The 15,180-nt window shown below is 30.4% G+C and overlaps 1 protein-coding gene and 1 pseudogene across 1 annotated transcript; both read right to left on the minus strand.

Moving 5' to 3' along the window:
• Window positions 1-4,795: 4,795 nt before the first annotated feature.
• Window positions 4,796-8,789, minus strand: LOC107634344 (senescence-specific cysteine protease SAG39-like). Its single transcript, XM_016337869.3, has 2 exons — window positions 8,345-8,789; window positions 4,796-5,382 (listed from the first exon to the last, which is right to left on the minus strand). Exons 1-2 carry the CDS (start codon window positions 8,787-8,789, stop codon window positions 4,796-4,798), a joined length of 1,032 nt encoding a protein of 343 aa, XP_016193355.1.
• A 781-nt stretch (window positions 8,790-9,570) lies between these two features.
• Window positions 9,571-12,706, minus strand: LOC107632863 (uncharacterized; annotated as a pseudogene).
• Between the last annotated feature and the right edge of the window lie 2,474 nt (window positions 12,707-15,180).

Genomic DNA, 15,180 nt, shown 5'->3' on the forward strand with positions numbered 1-15,180 from the left:
TTGCAATTTATGCAATATAATAACTTCTATGAATTAATGAGAACATAAAGGATTAGTTCTAATTAAGTATTCATTATGTTAATCTATATGAATGCATAGAAAATATGAAACTATTATAAATAAATATGAAGTAATATATTATGAAGTCATTATTGAAAAATAAATCTCATGATGATTGGATGAACATATATAACAATTATTTGCTGAAATTTCTGAGCATATCTCAAACAAAAATGTTGCCTTTTTAATTTAATGTCCTCATTAAACAATCTTATTAGATAACATAACTTGTGAAGTAGGGATGAAAATTCGTCAAACCGAAAAATTTTTACTACCAACTTACGTCTATTGCTTATTATGGGTTTTGTTTTAGGAATAAGTTTAGTATCTCCACCTCTAAGATTGGGTATACCAAAAGGTAGCTTGAAGAAATTAAACATTATAGATTTAGGTTTTCTAAATTTACGTATGTGTATAAACCAATTAAGAGATTTTTTATAAATGTTATTGTATATGATGCCTTATAAATGTATACAATAGTTAATGTTATGAAAATCAGACCAAACTGGCAAGAAAAATGGTCCGGTCTTTTCCCTGAAACCGTAATTTCTAAACTGCTAAAAAATCACCGAATCGGCTAAAAATCGGCCAGTTGGACCGGATCGAAAATTGGCCGGTTCTTAATAAATGACGCCGTTTTGATTATTTAAAAAATCCCAAACCACACTGCGTCACTCAACCCCCCTCCAATTTCTTCGTGAATCAAATGTCCCTCACCACTCACCAGCCCTAGCTTCTTCAAGAATTCAAAACCCAAACCAAAAACCTAGCCTCTTCAACGGATTCGCTGCCGCCGTTCATCGTTGTAGGCGCCTCCACGGCCTCCTTTTTTTCCTGTCCCGAACCCAAACCTCTAGCTCGACACGTCGTCGTCGCATCGTCTTCTAGCTTTGTTGTTCGAGGCTTCGAGTTCGAGCTGCTGCCGTCGTGTCTTCCTCGTCTCGTCATCATCGTCTTGCTCTCAGTCGAAGGTTAGTAGCACTATTTAGTAATTTGCTTTTATGCTCTATTGATTCTATGTTGAAACTTGAATGTCTGATAATTAGTGATTTCTGAATCTGAAATTAAGTAAATCATTGATTTTGTATTGTTGAAATGGATTTGTTATGCTACTGGCTTGCTATTGCCATTTTTAATTTTTGAGTATGATGTTTGCTTCTGGAACTGATTCTGTTGTTTCACTGCTTGATGGGAAAGTAAGATATGATCTAGAATTACGACAGTACACAGTTTTTGGTTCTAATGACTATTAACTAGGCATGCATGCCTCAATGATAGTGAACCTTTAATTTCTTTGATCTATCAAGGAATTCACTGGAAACTAAATCAGTGAAGTTGTTATTCTCCAAGTTTCTACTAAAATAAAAATAGCTATGACACCCTTTTCTCTTTTATAAGCAATTAAACTGTACTTATCATCTAAATAGGGGATTAACTTATAAAAATTTTAGTGATTGTAGCTGAATCAGAAAAATAAGGTATAGATCCACTTAAGCTATTATTTGATTAATCACTATTATGTCAACTTGAAAGTAATTGTGTGTAAAATTTGAATGTTGTTAATTTCACATTACAAAGTTTGAACTTGTGATTTAAATTTACTGATTATTGATTTTGAATGTATTGTGATTATTATTTTGTGATGTATTGCTGAGTTGTTGTGTTTGTTTTACCATTTTGTGATTTAATTTTTACTTAGATTGTGATTGTCTTGGTGATTTATTGATTTTAGCTATGGAGAATAGTATGAACCAAAAAATATTTGCTAATAATAATACATCTGTGAATAATAATTTGGCTGATAATCTTTCCATTTCGAACGATACGGCTAATCTTAATGCAAGAAAAGATGAATAACTGGTAGTGGTTGTAACGGAAGCAATTAAAAATGTATCGTTTGTTTATTCAAGCCTTAGTTTTTAGGGTTAACTCATGGTCTAGTTATGATTAAATTAAAAATGTATGGTTTTTCTAGCCAGGGGAATATAATTTCAAGTTTCTTGCACAAAATAAAAAATAGACAAAAAATAAAATTGAAGCCTTTCTCTTAATTGCTGTGTTTTTATTTCTTGTTGTTTGTTTTGAATTTTGGTTACAATTTGATGTAGTTGCAGGCAGGGAAGCAACTTTCAACTCAATGAGGCTATCATTGCTTTCGACCGTAAATGAAGAAGGAGAAGCATCCTAGAGAAGCTTTTTAACAACATTCAATTATTTGTCATCAAATTTGGAAATATTGGACAATGATTCTTTAGAGTATTTTATTTATAATTATGTTTTAGAGTGTATATTTATAATTTATTTATTATTTTATTATAAAATAGTTTTTTCGGTTGGACCACGGTTGAACCGGTTGGACTAGTAAACCAGTGAATTAGTGACTAGAGAAGTTCGATAATTGGTCCGATTTTCAGAATCTTGACAACAGTATAAACAAGTTAATATGTTCTGTTGGAGATATTGTGAATTTAATTGAGTTTTGACTGATGTTATGGATTGAGGTGGTTGGATTTATGGAAACTGTAAAGGTAGATATATGTCCAATTTTAGGAAAGGTTATATCAAAATATTTTGAAATAATATAAATGTCGAAGAATTTGTGTTGTATATATGTTTATCAGTGTTAATTGGTATTCTCTTTGCAGACATGACGATAGGTAGCAGAGGTGTCACGAGTGGGTATACTTGAAGGTCTTCACCAATGATGAGCGGCCTGCTGCTCATTATGTGAGTTTCAATTAATTCTAAGTTTGAAATATATTCAGTTTAAAGTCAATTAACTGTCATCATAATCATAATGTGTGTTACACAGGAGGACTACACGCAAAGATTGAAGGCCACGACCTAGCAATGAGTGACGTGGCTTAGTCCTTACCATGTTGGAGAGGAAAAAATGATGTCGTATATGTTTTGGCGCTAAAGAAAGGTTGAAATGACATCGTTTAAGGGTTTTAGAGTAATAAACCATTACTTTTCCATCTTTTCGATCACTCTTCGTCTTCTCCTTCTCTTTTGAACTTTAAAACAAAAAAAATCTCTCTTCCATGGCTGAAACTAACTAGTGATTGCTAAAGGAGAAAGAATTTGCAGCTGAATATTAATTTTCAAAAAGTGTGTATAAGCGTTCGTGGAGGTTGAACATAGCTGCAAGGTTTGTGATTCTGCTCACGGATGTTAGTGACGAGTGGCAAAAATTTTTTTGGTAATTTTTTTTTTGCAATGTATACATGTTTGGCTATAATATTTCTCTATTTTCGTTATTCTGATCCTACTTTTGTTGAACATGAGTGTGTGTTAGGATTTATTTTTATTCTTGTGTTATTGGGTGCAAGGGTTTCTATATATGCTCTGTTTTCAATGCTTGATGAATAAAATATTTTGGGATGGTAGATTTTGGTGGGCCTAATGATATATATAGATAAAATTGATGATTGACATTTGTTAATATTGTTGCCTAGTTGTGAATATATCGAAAATTTTTGTGTGATTGTCTCTATACTTTTTAATTTGATGTGCTAATGATAATTATATCTTTCATCAATCAATCATGCAGCAGATGGAAGTATTGATAGACATTATGTTCTATCATGGGAGAAGTTTCAAAAAGATGATAATAAAAACATAGTTTATTCACCTGATAACAAGACACCTTGATAAGGATACATTGGATATATTTTTTTTAGAAATTATTACAAAGAATTTGAGTATGACAAGAAGAAGAATGAGAAGAACCTTATTTGGTTTAGGTTATAAAAGGGGGAAAAGGACCAAAAGGGAAAAAAGGACCAAATTGGTTAAGTCTCATTTTTCTCCTCGTCATCTAGACGTTACCATCTCCAACATGGCAAAGACATAGCATTGAACTCCGATGACAAAAAATGTGCTTGGGACTAACGTGATGTATTTTTTCGAATTTAGAGGATAAAATTAGAGCAATTAAGATCTCAGAGATTAAATCGGTGCAACTCGTCAATTCTAAAGACTAAAATGGGACTTAAATCTAGCAATGCTACATGTCTAACAAAATTTACAAAATCATATTAGGTGTATACTAAAATTAGTCATTAGTATAAAATATATTTTAAAATACAAAATACATATTAAGAATAAGTTAAATAATATAGTATTTTGCTAACTAATTTTAGTATATAAATAATATTTTTATAAAATTGATTATTTTTAATTAATAAAAAATATTTTAATATTAAATTTTAAATTTTAAATTTTAATAATATAAAAATAAAGTATATGCTACCCCAAACATTATTTATTTTATATTAAATTTAGATATTTTTATCTTAAATACAATTGTTTTTGAATAAGTATGTTTGTATGTCAGTAAATTTATCCATAAATCAGTAAATATTCCATTGGTTTAGAAAATTAAGAATTTAATTTTATTGTTAGTATAAAATATTTAATTACATAATATCACATTAATAAAAATAACTCTTTTTTATATCACCTATGTGAAGGATTATTTAAGAGAATAATTATAATTATATGACTGTGGAAAACGTTTTAGACTTAATTAACGTTTGAAAATTAAACTCTAAGAAGTTAAATAGAAATAGAAATTAAAATTTACGTAGAAGTTCAAGTTCTTACAGCAAAAAGTTCCTTAAAAAATAAAGTGCATATATTCATCAATACAATATCTGATTTAATTTTACATACACACTTAAAAGTTAAAACTGACAATCATATCACAAGTTGATAATATGAAAAAATTATGTTAAGCAGTGGGATAAGAGGCATCCATAGCAATGCCACACAACCCTTGAGTAGCATCTATTCCCTTCTTCATTCTTATGTAACCATCCTCGCCCCATTGTGTGCCCCAAGAATTTTTTACTATCCAATACTCAGTACCATCATCATCTGCACCGTAACCAACTGCAGTAACACCATGGTCAAGTTGAGTCCCACATTCACCGGTGAAGACGCCACTCGAGTAGAATTGGAAAGCAGATCCACTAGCATCAATGGAAACAGAAACCGGTTGGTTCGCCACGGCTTGTTGAAGTGCGTGCTCGCTGTTTGCAGGCACCCGCTGGTACCCTTTTATCTGAGCTGCTGGAGAAGCCTCTTTACTTGTGTCACAAGTTTCATCAACTCCTTTGTAAGGGTAGTTTGACTCAGTGGTGATTCCACCATTTTTTATGATGAATTCAAAGCCATTTTCCATGAGACCTCCCTCGCAACCTTGATCCACGTTATCACAGTCCACAAGCTCTTGCTCTGAGAGGGACACAAGGTTTCCTGTAGTAATCTGGTGGATGCCTTCGGTTGCAGCAACGGTTGAAAATGCCCAACAACATCCTGACTTTGCAAAAAGAATTTAATTAACAATTATGTTAAGTATATAATTATATATTAAGATTCAGACACTAATTTCGACTATGGTGTAATTGATTGAACGATAAGTTTTTTGGTTTGAAAAATATAATTCTAGTTCTTAGCTAAAAACAAAGCCTTTTAAGTAGAATTTTATGTTTAGAAAAAAAAAGGATATATATTTATATATCTTTGAATAACTGTATATAAAAATTGAAAACTACTTTTTTATTGTATGCTCCGTAAAGTTTATAAAATGAATTTAATTTTGATGCACTGTAAAGTAGTTTTATATATGTATCACATCAGTAAAAATAACTACTTTTTACATTGATTGTGTAAATGATCATCCAAAAGAACGGATGTGATTGTACGACTGTATAAAATACTTTACACTATAGTGTATCAAAATTAAACTCTTACAAAATAATATAAAAAATATTATATACACATAAAATTAATTATTATATATTTATAAATAAATATATTTATTATTTTGTAAAAAATTATATTATATTATATCTTATTTGTATGATGTGTTTTATTTTTTGTTTAATAAATATTTAATTAAATAATAAAATAAAAAATTTTTATGATTATTTGAAAAATTAACCAACTTGATAAAAATTTGTTATTATGAAAAGAAAATCAAAATTTAATTCTTTTTTTATTAATGAAGTTTTTCTTTTTCAATCACCATCAATAATTTAATTGAAGAAAGAATTAAGAAGACTAAAAAATAAACAAATTGAATTCTCCCTAATAACACTTATTCATCATGAATCAAGATTAGTAATTCTTTTTATTTTTATTAGTATTTTTATCGGTAATAACATTACCGGAATATAAATATTTTAAAATTACAGTTCACTTTGTTTTGACAGTATAAATTATGCATGGCACAAAAGATTTATAAAATCAAATTATTTTTACAAAAAAAAGTCGTAGGTTGACAAAAGTCTCTGGTTAAGAAGATCAAGGTATCTGTAGATAAAAAATCAAATAATAAGATTTTTAGTTATTATTTTTATATGAAAAAGTCTAATTTTTTATTAATAATTAATTTTAACATTCATTATCTAAAATTTAAAATAATTTAACGTGTATACTTTTATATTTAATTAGGTGTTAACTGTTAAGTCTGTTGCACAAATAGAAATAATTAATTTTTATACTTGTTATTTAAAAATAAAATTTTTTCTCTCTATGTATATAAAAATATAATTAGATATTAATTAGTATAAAAAATTATACTGATAGTTATAAAATTAACTCAAAATTAATTTTTTTAAAACAATTGAATATTGATTCTAACTTTTAATTATAACATTGATATTCTCTCCAAATTATATGTAATAAATATTTGAAAGAAAAAAAATAAAAATATAGATTAGAAAGATAAGAAGTGAAAATTTAAAACTAAATTAAAAACTATGAATATAATAACAATAATAATAATTTTTTATTTAAATTATATTATTTTATTAATTTTATTTTCTGTAGAAGAGAAAGATAAAAAACGTAGAGAATGGGAGAAAAGAGAGAGAAAGATAAAGATGAAGAATGAGAGTGAGAGTGAGAGTTTGTTAATTTTGGAAGAAAAAATTTTATTTTAATTATAAAAAAATATCGGATGACATATTTTGATTTGTCAAATTACTAATATATATAAAATATAAATTATATATAGAGTAAAAATAGTAGAAAGAAATAGAAAAATTGAGAGAGGTTGACGAGAGAATTTAAGAAGGGAATTTATTAATTTTGAAAAAAATATTTTTTTTCAATTTTAATAAGAGAGTGTCATGTGACACATTTGATTATTAAATTAGATAGTAATATATGATACATAATATAGGTATATTTTAATTTCAATTTTAATATTTTTAATTTTAATTTTAATGCAATTAAAGAATATCATGTTGCATATTTTGATTGTCAAATTAGTAATTAGTCATTGATATTGATAATGATATATAAAATAGATAGAGTGGTTGAAGGAATGAGAGAAATAGAGAAAGGAAGAGGGAGGAGGAGAGAACTCTTTAATTTTTGAGGGAAAGATTTGATTTCAATTGTAATGAGAGTAATATGTGGCACATTTTGGTTGTAAAATTAGTAAAGAGGAGAAAAAAATTCTTTAATTTTGGAGGAAAAAAATTTAATTTCAATTACAATGAAAAAGTGACATATAGCACATTTTGGTTGTAAAATTAGTAAAGAGAAGATGAGAATTCTTTAATTTTAGAAAAAAATATTTAATTTTAATTACAATAAAAAAGTGACACAAAACACATTTTAATTATAAAATAATATAATAGATTTGTGATAATTATGAATTTAAGATTCTTATAATATAAATGATAGTTTTATGATGTACATTAGAAACTATATTAAACTTACATGTGATAATCATGAAAAGAAAAATTATTTTTAAAATATATACATTTTATATTTTAACATATATTTATATGGACAGTTAATTTTAGTATACATTTAATATGATTAAAATAATATATATCAATATTTACTATAATAAAATCCTCTTTTTATTTGAAATGTCCTTCTTATGAATACAAAAAAGTTCAAGAGAAAATAAAAAATTAGTCCAAATTAAAATAGCAAAAAATTACTTATTTTATATTCATTAATTTCTAGTAAAATAATTTAGTAATATTAAATATAATAAATATATAATTAAAAAAATTATACACATAAAATTATAAATATTAAATTAAATAAAATAATTTTTCTCTATGGCATAAACCATTATGAATATATATGGAGCAGATCTCATGTAAATACTCCAAGCACATGCAATAATTTTGTTTTATATAGATAGCAAAAACTAAGCCAAAGTGCCAATGAAATGATGATAAAGGTGTAGTATGAAAAACTTGAAAAAAGAAAAGAAAAGATAGATATATAATTTTTGACTTTATCTTACCGCAACTGCCTTGGTTCTTGACTGGAGTAACAGCTCCATTGTGCCTCCAGTCAATTGCATTTGGAACATCAGTGACATTTTCATACTTGAATGGTGTTGGAGGTGAATTATTTGATCTCATGTATCCATTACGTGAAGCCTTGAATTCCTCATTGGTAAGATCAGCTAAGTGATTAACACCAAGCTTGTAAGCCTTGTTCCCAGCAGCATTAAATGACTCGATCAATTCCACGTTGTCCTTGAATATCAAGAAACGTTTCTCCTTCTCCTCACCATTCTTGTACACTATGCCATATTTTAACATCCATTGCTCATGTCTTTGGTACATTGACGATGATGGTTCATTATTGAGCTTTCGAGAGGAAATTACATGGGAAGTGCAAATTGTAAGAATAACGAGCATTAGAGCCAATAAAACATGCACGTTTTTGCTAATTGGAGCCATATGTATCTCTTGGCAAAATTTAATTATATTTTGTGGTATTAATTAGTGTTGGGAAATTTGTAACAAATTGTGTTCTTTACGCAACGGTTTGAATGGTATTTATACACAAGTAATGTCTCTTGAATCTTGGTGAGGAATTTTTAATTAATTATTTAATTAAGCTGAATATGAATAAAATTGGTTTCCTAGTGACGACCCCTGTTATGGTAATTTGCGTTTTTTTATGAAAGTTGATGCGATTTGTGTCTTTGAATTGGACTTGGGAAACAAAAAGATGGGCTTAACACAAATGGGAGACCATCCATTTGGCCTGATATTATATAAATAATATAATAGTATATGATTATAACTTAGGAGTCAATCATAAGAACTAGCATACTACTAATGAGGTGTTTGGACTACTGAAGCGTCGTGTCTTGAATTTTACGTGATTCGTTAGAAATTAGCAAGGTTGTGAGAACCAGACCGATCATTAAATTGGTCAAGTGATTGGTTCAATAATTTAATGGTTCAATTGGGATTGAATCGTAATTATAAAAAATTCAATATATAATTTTAAAAAGTTAAATTCAATAATTTTTAAACTAATAAGATTCAAAATTTAACAATTTCACAAAATGAACAATACATAATTTATCATTAAAAGGTCATAAACAACTTCAAATATCAAAGTTTATAACTAAAGAAATCAAAACGTACATAAATGACAAACACAATGTTTTGCAACCAAAAGAAACAATATTCAACAAACAATACTTCAACTAAACAAATACACTACTCATCAGAAGTCATAATCATCATTAAGTGTTCCGATGTCTCCATTATAAACAGGTAATCCAAAGCCAGCATCTTCAGAAATACCACCAAAAGAAGTATTTGAGGATTCAATTACAACATCAGGCATATCCACTTCAACTTCCATGTCTCCTCCATCTAATAAAATAGAAAGAAAACTCAATAAGAAATCAATATTAATGACATGTATCTTTATGGAAGGAAACAAAGTTTGCTATGTCACTCACCATTAGGATACGAAGGCATAGCATTATCAGTGTATATTAAACTTTCAATGCCTTCAACATCTCCATTAGTAAATTCAGGATCATTCTCATCTGTCATTACCCAAAAATCTACCGTGTCAATGCTTTGAATGTCAATTGGATCATAATTCCTCTTCTTTCGATGCAACCTAGATTGAAGGCGTAGGTTATAGGTGACATAAACAATGTCACTTAGTCTTTGATGCTCTAACCGGTTCCTCCTCTTTGAATGGATTTGTTCAAAAAGGCTCCAGTTCCTCTCACATCCAGATGAAGAAGAGGTTTGATGAAGAAGACGGGCTGCCATTTTTTGCAAATTAGGAGCACTCCCATCGTGTAGCCTCCACCATTCACCTACGTAGATATAAAAATCAAATACTTTTTAATGTTTATCTCCCAACCTATTAAACTTTGAAACTAAACTAAACTTGGATATGAAATAAGTCAAATAACTTACCAGGTTCAAGTCTTGATGCCGCTCTCTTAGCACTTTCCCTCCCAAAACTTTCTTTACAATCTCGATACAGTTGTATCTCTTGCATTGCGGCAACTGAGTCATCACAAAGTGTTTTAACATCAAGCAAATCAAGTAAAGATCTCAAAATATTTGCCTTCTCAACAAAACCCTCACTATAGAAAATGCCTAGATTTAAAAAGTACGCTGTCGCATGGAGATCACGCTTCAAAAGCTTATCCCACCTCATTTTCAAGATACTCGTGTATGGCGTATATGCAGCTTTTCGATTTCTAAACATTGTCTTGATAGCATTTTTAGCTCTTTGCATGCCTTCGTACACGATTCCCAAAGAGGATTTGTCATCAGCATCAACAAGCCTCAACAACTTAATAAGAGGACCAACAATTTTCACAGTGGTAACACAATCTTGCCAAAACTTACTATCCAAGACAATTGAACCAACAATCTTTCCATTAGTACTTTTGGCTAACTTATGAGAAGTGAAATATTTGTCCACCATCAATGCCTACAAATCTTACTTGTGATCATATATACTTTTCAAAGTAATGAAAACAATGGCAAAACGTGTGACTCCTAGTCGAACAATTTCTGTCCAACTTTTTCTTTTTCTAAGCCAAGACAATAAGATCATATAATTTTAAACAAACATAGTCACTTTTGAAGCACGGGAAGCAAGGTCAGCTATGTGAGGAATACTTGCAATATCTTTTAAAATAAGATTGATACAATGGGCAGCACAAGGAGACCAAAATATATTTGGATATTTTTCATGAATAAGTTTTCCAGCAGATACATAATTAGCAGCATTGTCAGTGACCACATGCACAATGTTACTAGGCCCAACCCACTCAATAACATCAGCAAACAAATTAAACAATGCATTAGCAGTTTTTATCACATCAGAAGCATCAACAGTCTTAACAAATGACATACCAGCAGGACAATAAACTAGAAAGTTAATTAAAGTTCGTTGCCTTTGATCACTCCACCCATCTGCCATCAGCGTACAACCGGTGCTTTTCCATGACCTCCTATACTTTTCAACCAGCAACTGACACTCTCTCTTAAGATCAGCCAGTAAATGAACTCTCATTTCATCATATGACGGTCCCTTGAAACCAGGTCCAATTGCAGCAACACCATCCAATGCAGATAGAAAGTAAGGTGATTGAATTGCATTGAAAGGAATACGTGCATCAACGATCCATTTGGCAAGTCCCAACTTAGCCTTGTGCACAATTTCTTTATTAGTCAAAACACTTTTCAAAGTCGGTTGAGATTCTGGAGTAGTCCTTTCTTTAAAATAACTTCCAATTTGTGTAGCTACTATAGCTCTTCTCTTTCCTTTGTCTCCCGTTGTTGTAGGAACAGCAGCTTGTACAGGGTTAGGCGATTAAGCCTCTTGTGCAGGTGCTTCCCCACCATAAGACTCCTCCTCAATTTTTTTCCATCTTATTTTTTGTTTTCCATCAAAATCCTTTTGAATTGAAGTTCAACTTCTTCAGTGACTTTGTTACATACTTTAATTTGTCCAAGAATTTTCGCATGATATTTCATCCTATATATCCCCCCTCCATTATAAGTATTCAAACAAAAGAAACATGTATATTGTGCCTTATGATTTTTATCATACTTCACAGTGAAATATTTCCAAGCCAGGTCAGATTTTCCTCTAGAGGAACATGTCTGAGATTCTTGTACAGCATTATGTTGTTGTTGCTGATCATTTTGTGACTGTTCTATCTAAATTCAGAATGCCAGCAATCTAGAATCCAGACCAATATATCAATTCATAGTTCATACCATTCATATGGCATTCAACAAAGCAGAATTGAAAAAATCAAAAAATTGAACAAAGCAGAATTGAAAAGATAAAAAAAATTGAAGAACAGAGCAGAGCATAATTCTAAAATTCAACATACGTCAAATTTATTCAACATTACAGAATGATTAATCATATAATAAACAAAATAAAAAAAATTAAAAAATAGAAGAATAGAAGAACAGAAACCCAGAACAAAAAATGAAAACAGAAAGAACAGAAGAAGAGCCAAAAGCCCAGAACTAACCGCAAGAGAAGTAGAGAACAGAAGGCCAGAGCCAGACGACCTCTCTTCGGTGACGGTGACGACAACAAAGCGACGACCCGCAACGGTGAGGCGATGACCCGCGACAGTGAGGCGATGACCCACGATAGTGGCGGTTGGCTCCGGCGGTGGCGGTTGTCCTTCGTAGGCAGAAGCTCGAGCCTCGAAGAGATTAGGGTTGGGAGTGGGAGATGACCAGTTCTAGGGGTGTTCGCGGTGCGGTTTGGTTCGGTTTTTTACGGAAAAGCCATCCGATCCGATTTTATATTAGTAGTTCGGTTCGGTTTGGTTCGGTCTTTTTACTGAAACCATCCGAACCAAACCAAACCAATTAAAATCGGTTTGGTTCGGTTCGGTTTGTTCGGTTTTTCAATTAAAAAAAAAGTATTCTGTTCTTGTTATTTCCCATTACTAAAAGCTCTGTCCTATGTTATTTTCAACAAAAACATATGCAACAAAATAACAAGTTTAATTTCACAAAGTTATCAATAAAGTCATACAACATAATAAATAATAAAAATCTTGATACAGGAAGTTCAATAACAAAAGAAATGATAATACAATAGCTGAAAAGCATGAAAAATTTAAACACAACAAAAAAAAAAGTTGCTTCCATTAATTTTTCCAGCAAAGCAGCAATATTTTGATGTTCTCTACCAAGATAGCAAAACATTGTTCAGCAAACAAAGAACCTGAAATCAGAAATTAAGTTATAACACAAACAATTAACACAAAAAATGAATATTAAACAGTGGTATGACTGCTTAAATAAACTAAACGTGTGCCTCTAAATGTTAAGTATTTTCGATTCTCAATCTACAAATTAAGGGAACAGGACCATGCTTCAATTTTTGCATTATTTTCAAAATTAGAATCATAACAAGTTTCATCAAATAAACATAGTTTTACAAACAAACTCATTGATTCACTTTATTAAAACTGTAAAATCATTGTAGTACAAGGCAACAACCTTAAACAAATGTCAAAACAGAAGATAAAAACCAATAAATTTCAACAAAATAAAAAAGGAGAATATTATCCAAGAATAAAAATCAATACCCCATTTTTCATCTGATCTTGAGTTATTATCCAATATCACTTGCATTTCTAAGAAGATTGAGACTGATTTGGGATGCAAAACCTTTGTTCTTCCTCCTACAAGTGACCTCAAGCACAACTGCACAATCACACCAAAGACAAACACATCCAATTCATAGCAAAAAATCAGAACAAAATCAAAACCTTAAACCAAGAATCACAACCAAGAAAATAATGAATTCAGAAATCAGAATAAACACACAAAAAAGGAATAAAATCAAAATAAACCTTAAAATCTAATAAAAATAGAACAAAATCAAAATAAACTAAGAACAGAGCCATATAACATAATCATAAACAAAAAACCCCAAATAAATGTTATTACCAATAATCATAACACATTGAAAATGATCATAACAACAATCAGAAAATCAAAACCAAGAACCAAAAACCAATAATCATAACGAATAGAAAAATTATGTCACAACATAAAAAAATTAGAATTTAGAACAGAAAAAAAAAGTTCAGAAAAATCATATTAGACAAAAAATCAGAACAAAAATTGAACAAATCATACCTAAGGCTGAGAGACTGAGAACGATGGAGCACAACTAAGAATAATGGAGAACCACGGCACTAAGATGATGCGGCTACTGAGGTCAACGGTGCTGAGAATGACGACGCTGAGAGACGCGGCTTCTGGATAGAGGCATCGACGGACGACGAGAAGGGAATGGCGGTTGCTGAACGGCTGGACAGCGACGGCAGACAAGAGTAGAGGAGTGTGCGTTAGTGAGAGATAGGGAGTGACAGAGAGCAGTTTGTGTGTGAGCAAGAAAAGAGCAAGGAGAAGCGGCGCGACCGCGTGAGTGTATTAGGGTTTAGGTTAGGGATATTTTGTAAAATTAATTTTTATATATATATACACCGGTTCGGTTCGGTTTGGTTCAGGTTTTCAGTATCAAAACCGAAAATCGAACCGAACCGAACAAAAAAAAAAAGCAAAATTTTATTTTTTCGATTTTTTCGGTTTTCGGTTGATTCGGTTATCGATTTTTTCGGTTCGGTTGATCGGTTTTGTTCGGATTGAATCGGTTTTGAACACCCCTAACCAGGTCCAGGAGTGTTCTTCGAAGAGATTAGGGATTTAGGGTTGGAAAGAGGTTGCAATGCGTTCTTCAGCCTTCTTTTCTTCTTTTTTTTTTTTTAAATCCAAACAACGCCGTTTCGTTACCTATGGGGGAGAACCGGTACCTATTGAAACCTGACCAATTCGCCCAATTTGCCGGTTAACCACCGATTTGGCCGGTTTTTTGCCAATTTATTATAGAACAATTTTGTAAGTGGACCGGACTGACTAGGTGACCGATTTTCGATTAATCCGATTGAACCGACCGATTCGGTCCGATTTTCAGAACATTGAAAATTAGAATTAATCGTTAGCTTCACCTTAGATATATTCAAGAATATAATTAACAACTAATTACTTAAAATTTTGAAAAATATTGAACGAACCATTAAATATATGTTCTCTCTTTTTAGTATTTAAAGTAATTAAGATGTACTAAAAAATAATATAAAATATTATTTCTCTAACTACAAGAAAAATTAGTGACAGTGAGAAACTAAAACAATAGCATTATGGCTACACTTTCTTTTAGTTAATTTATTATTATTATTATTATTATTATTATTATTATTATTATTATTATTATTATTAAATGTAATGACAAATTATAGAATTTTTT

This window comes from Arachis ipaensis, chromosome B3, assembly GCF_059453495.1.
Source record: "Arachis ipaensis isolate K30076 ecotype BB chromosome B3, ASM5945349v1, whole genome shotgun sequence".
Lineage (NCBI taxonomy): Eukaryota > Viridiplantae > Streptophyta > Magnoliopsida > Fabales > Fabaceae > Arachis > Arachis ipaensis.

Coding starts and splice junctions, on each gene's coding strand:
- LOC107634344 (XM_016337869.3), bottom strand. CDS start 8,789: ATGGCTCCAATTAGCAAAAACGTGCATGTTTTATTGGCTCTAATGCTC. Junction 5,383..8,344: donor CAAGAACCAAGGCAGTTGCG/GTAAGATAAAGT, acceptor TTGCAAAGTCAG/GATGTTGTTGGGCATTTTCA.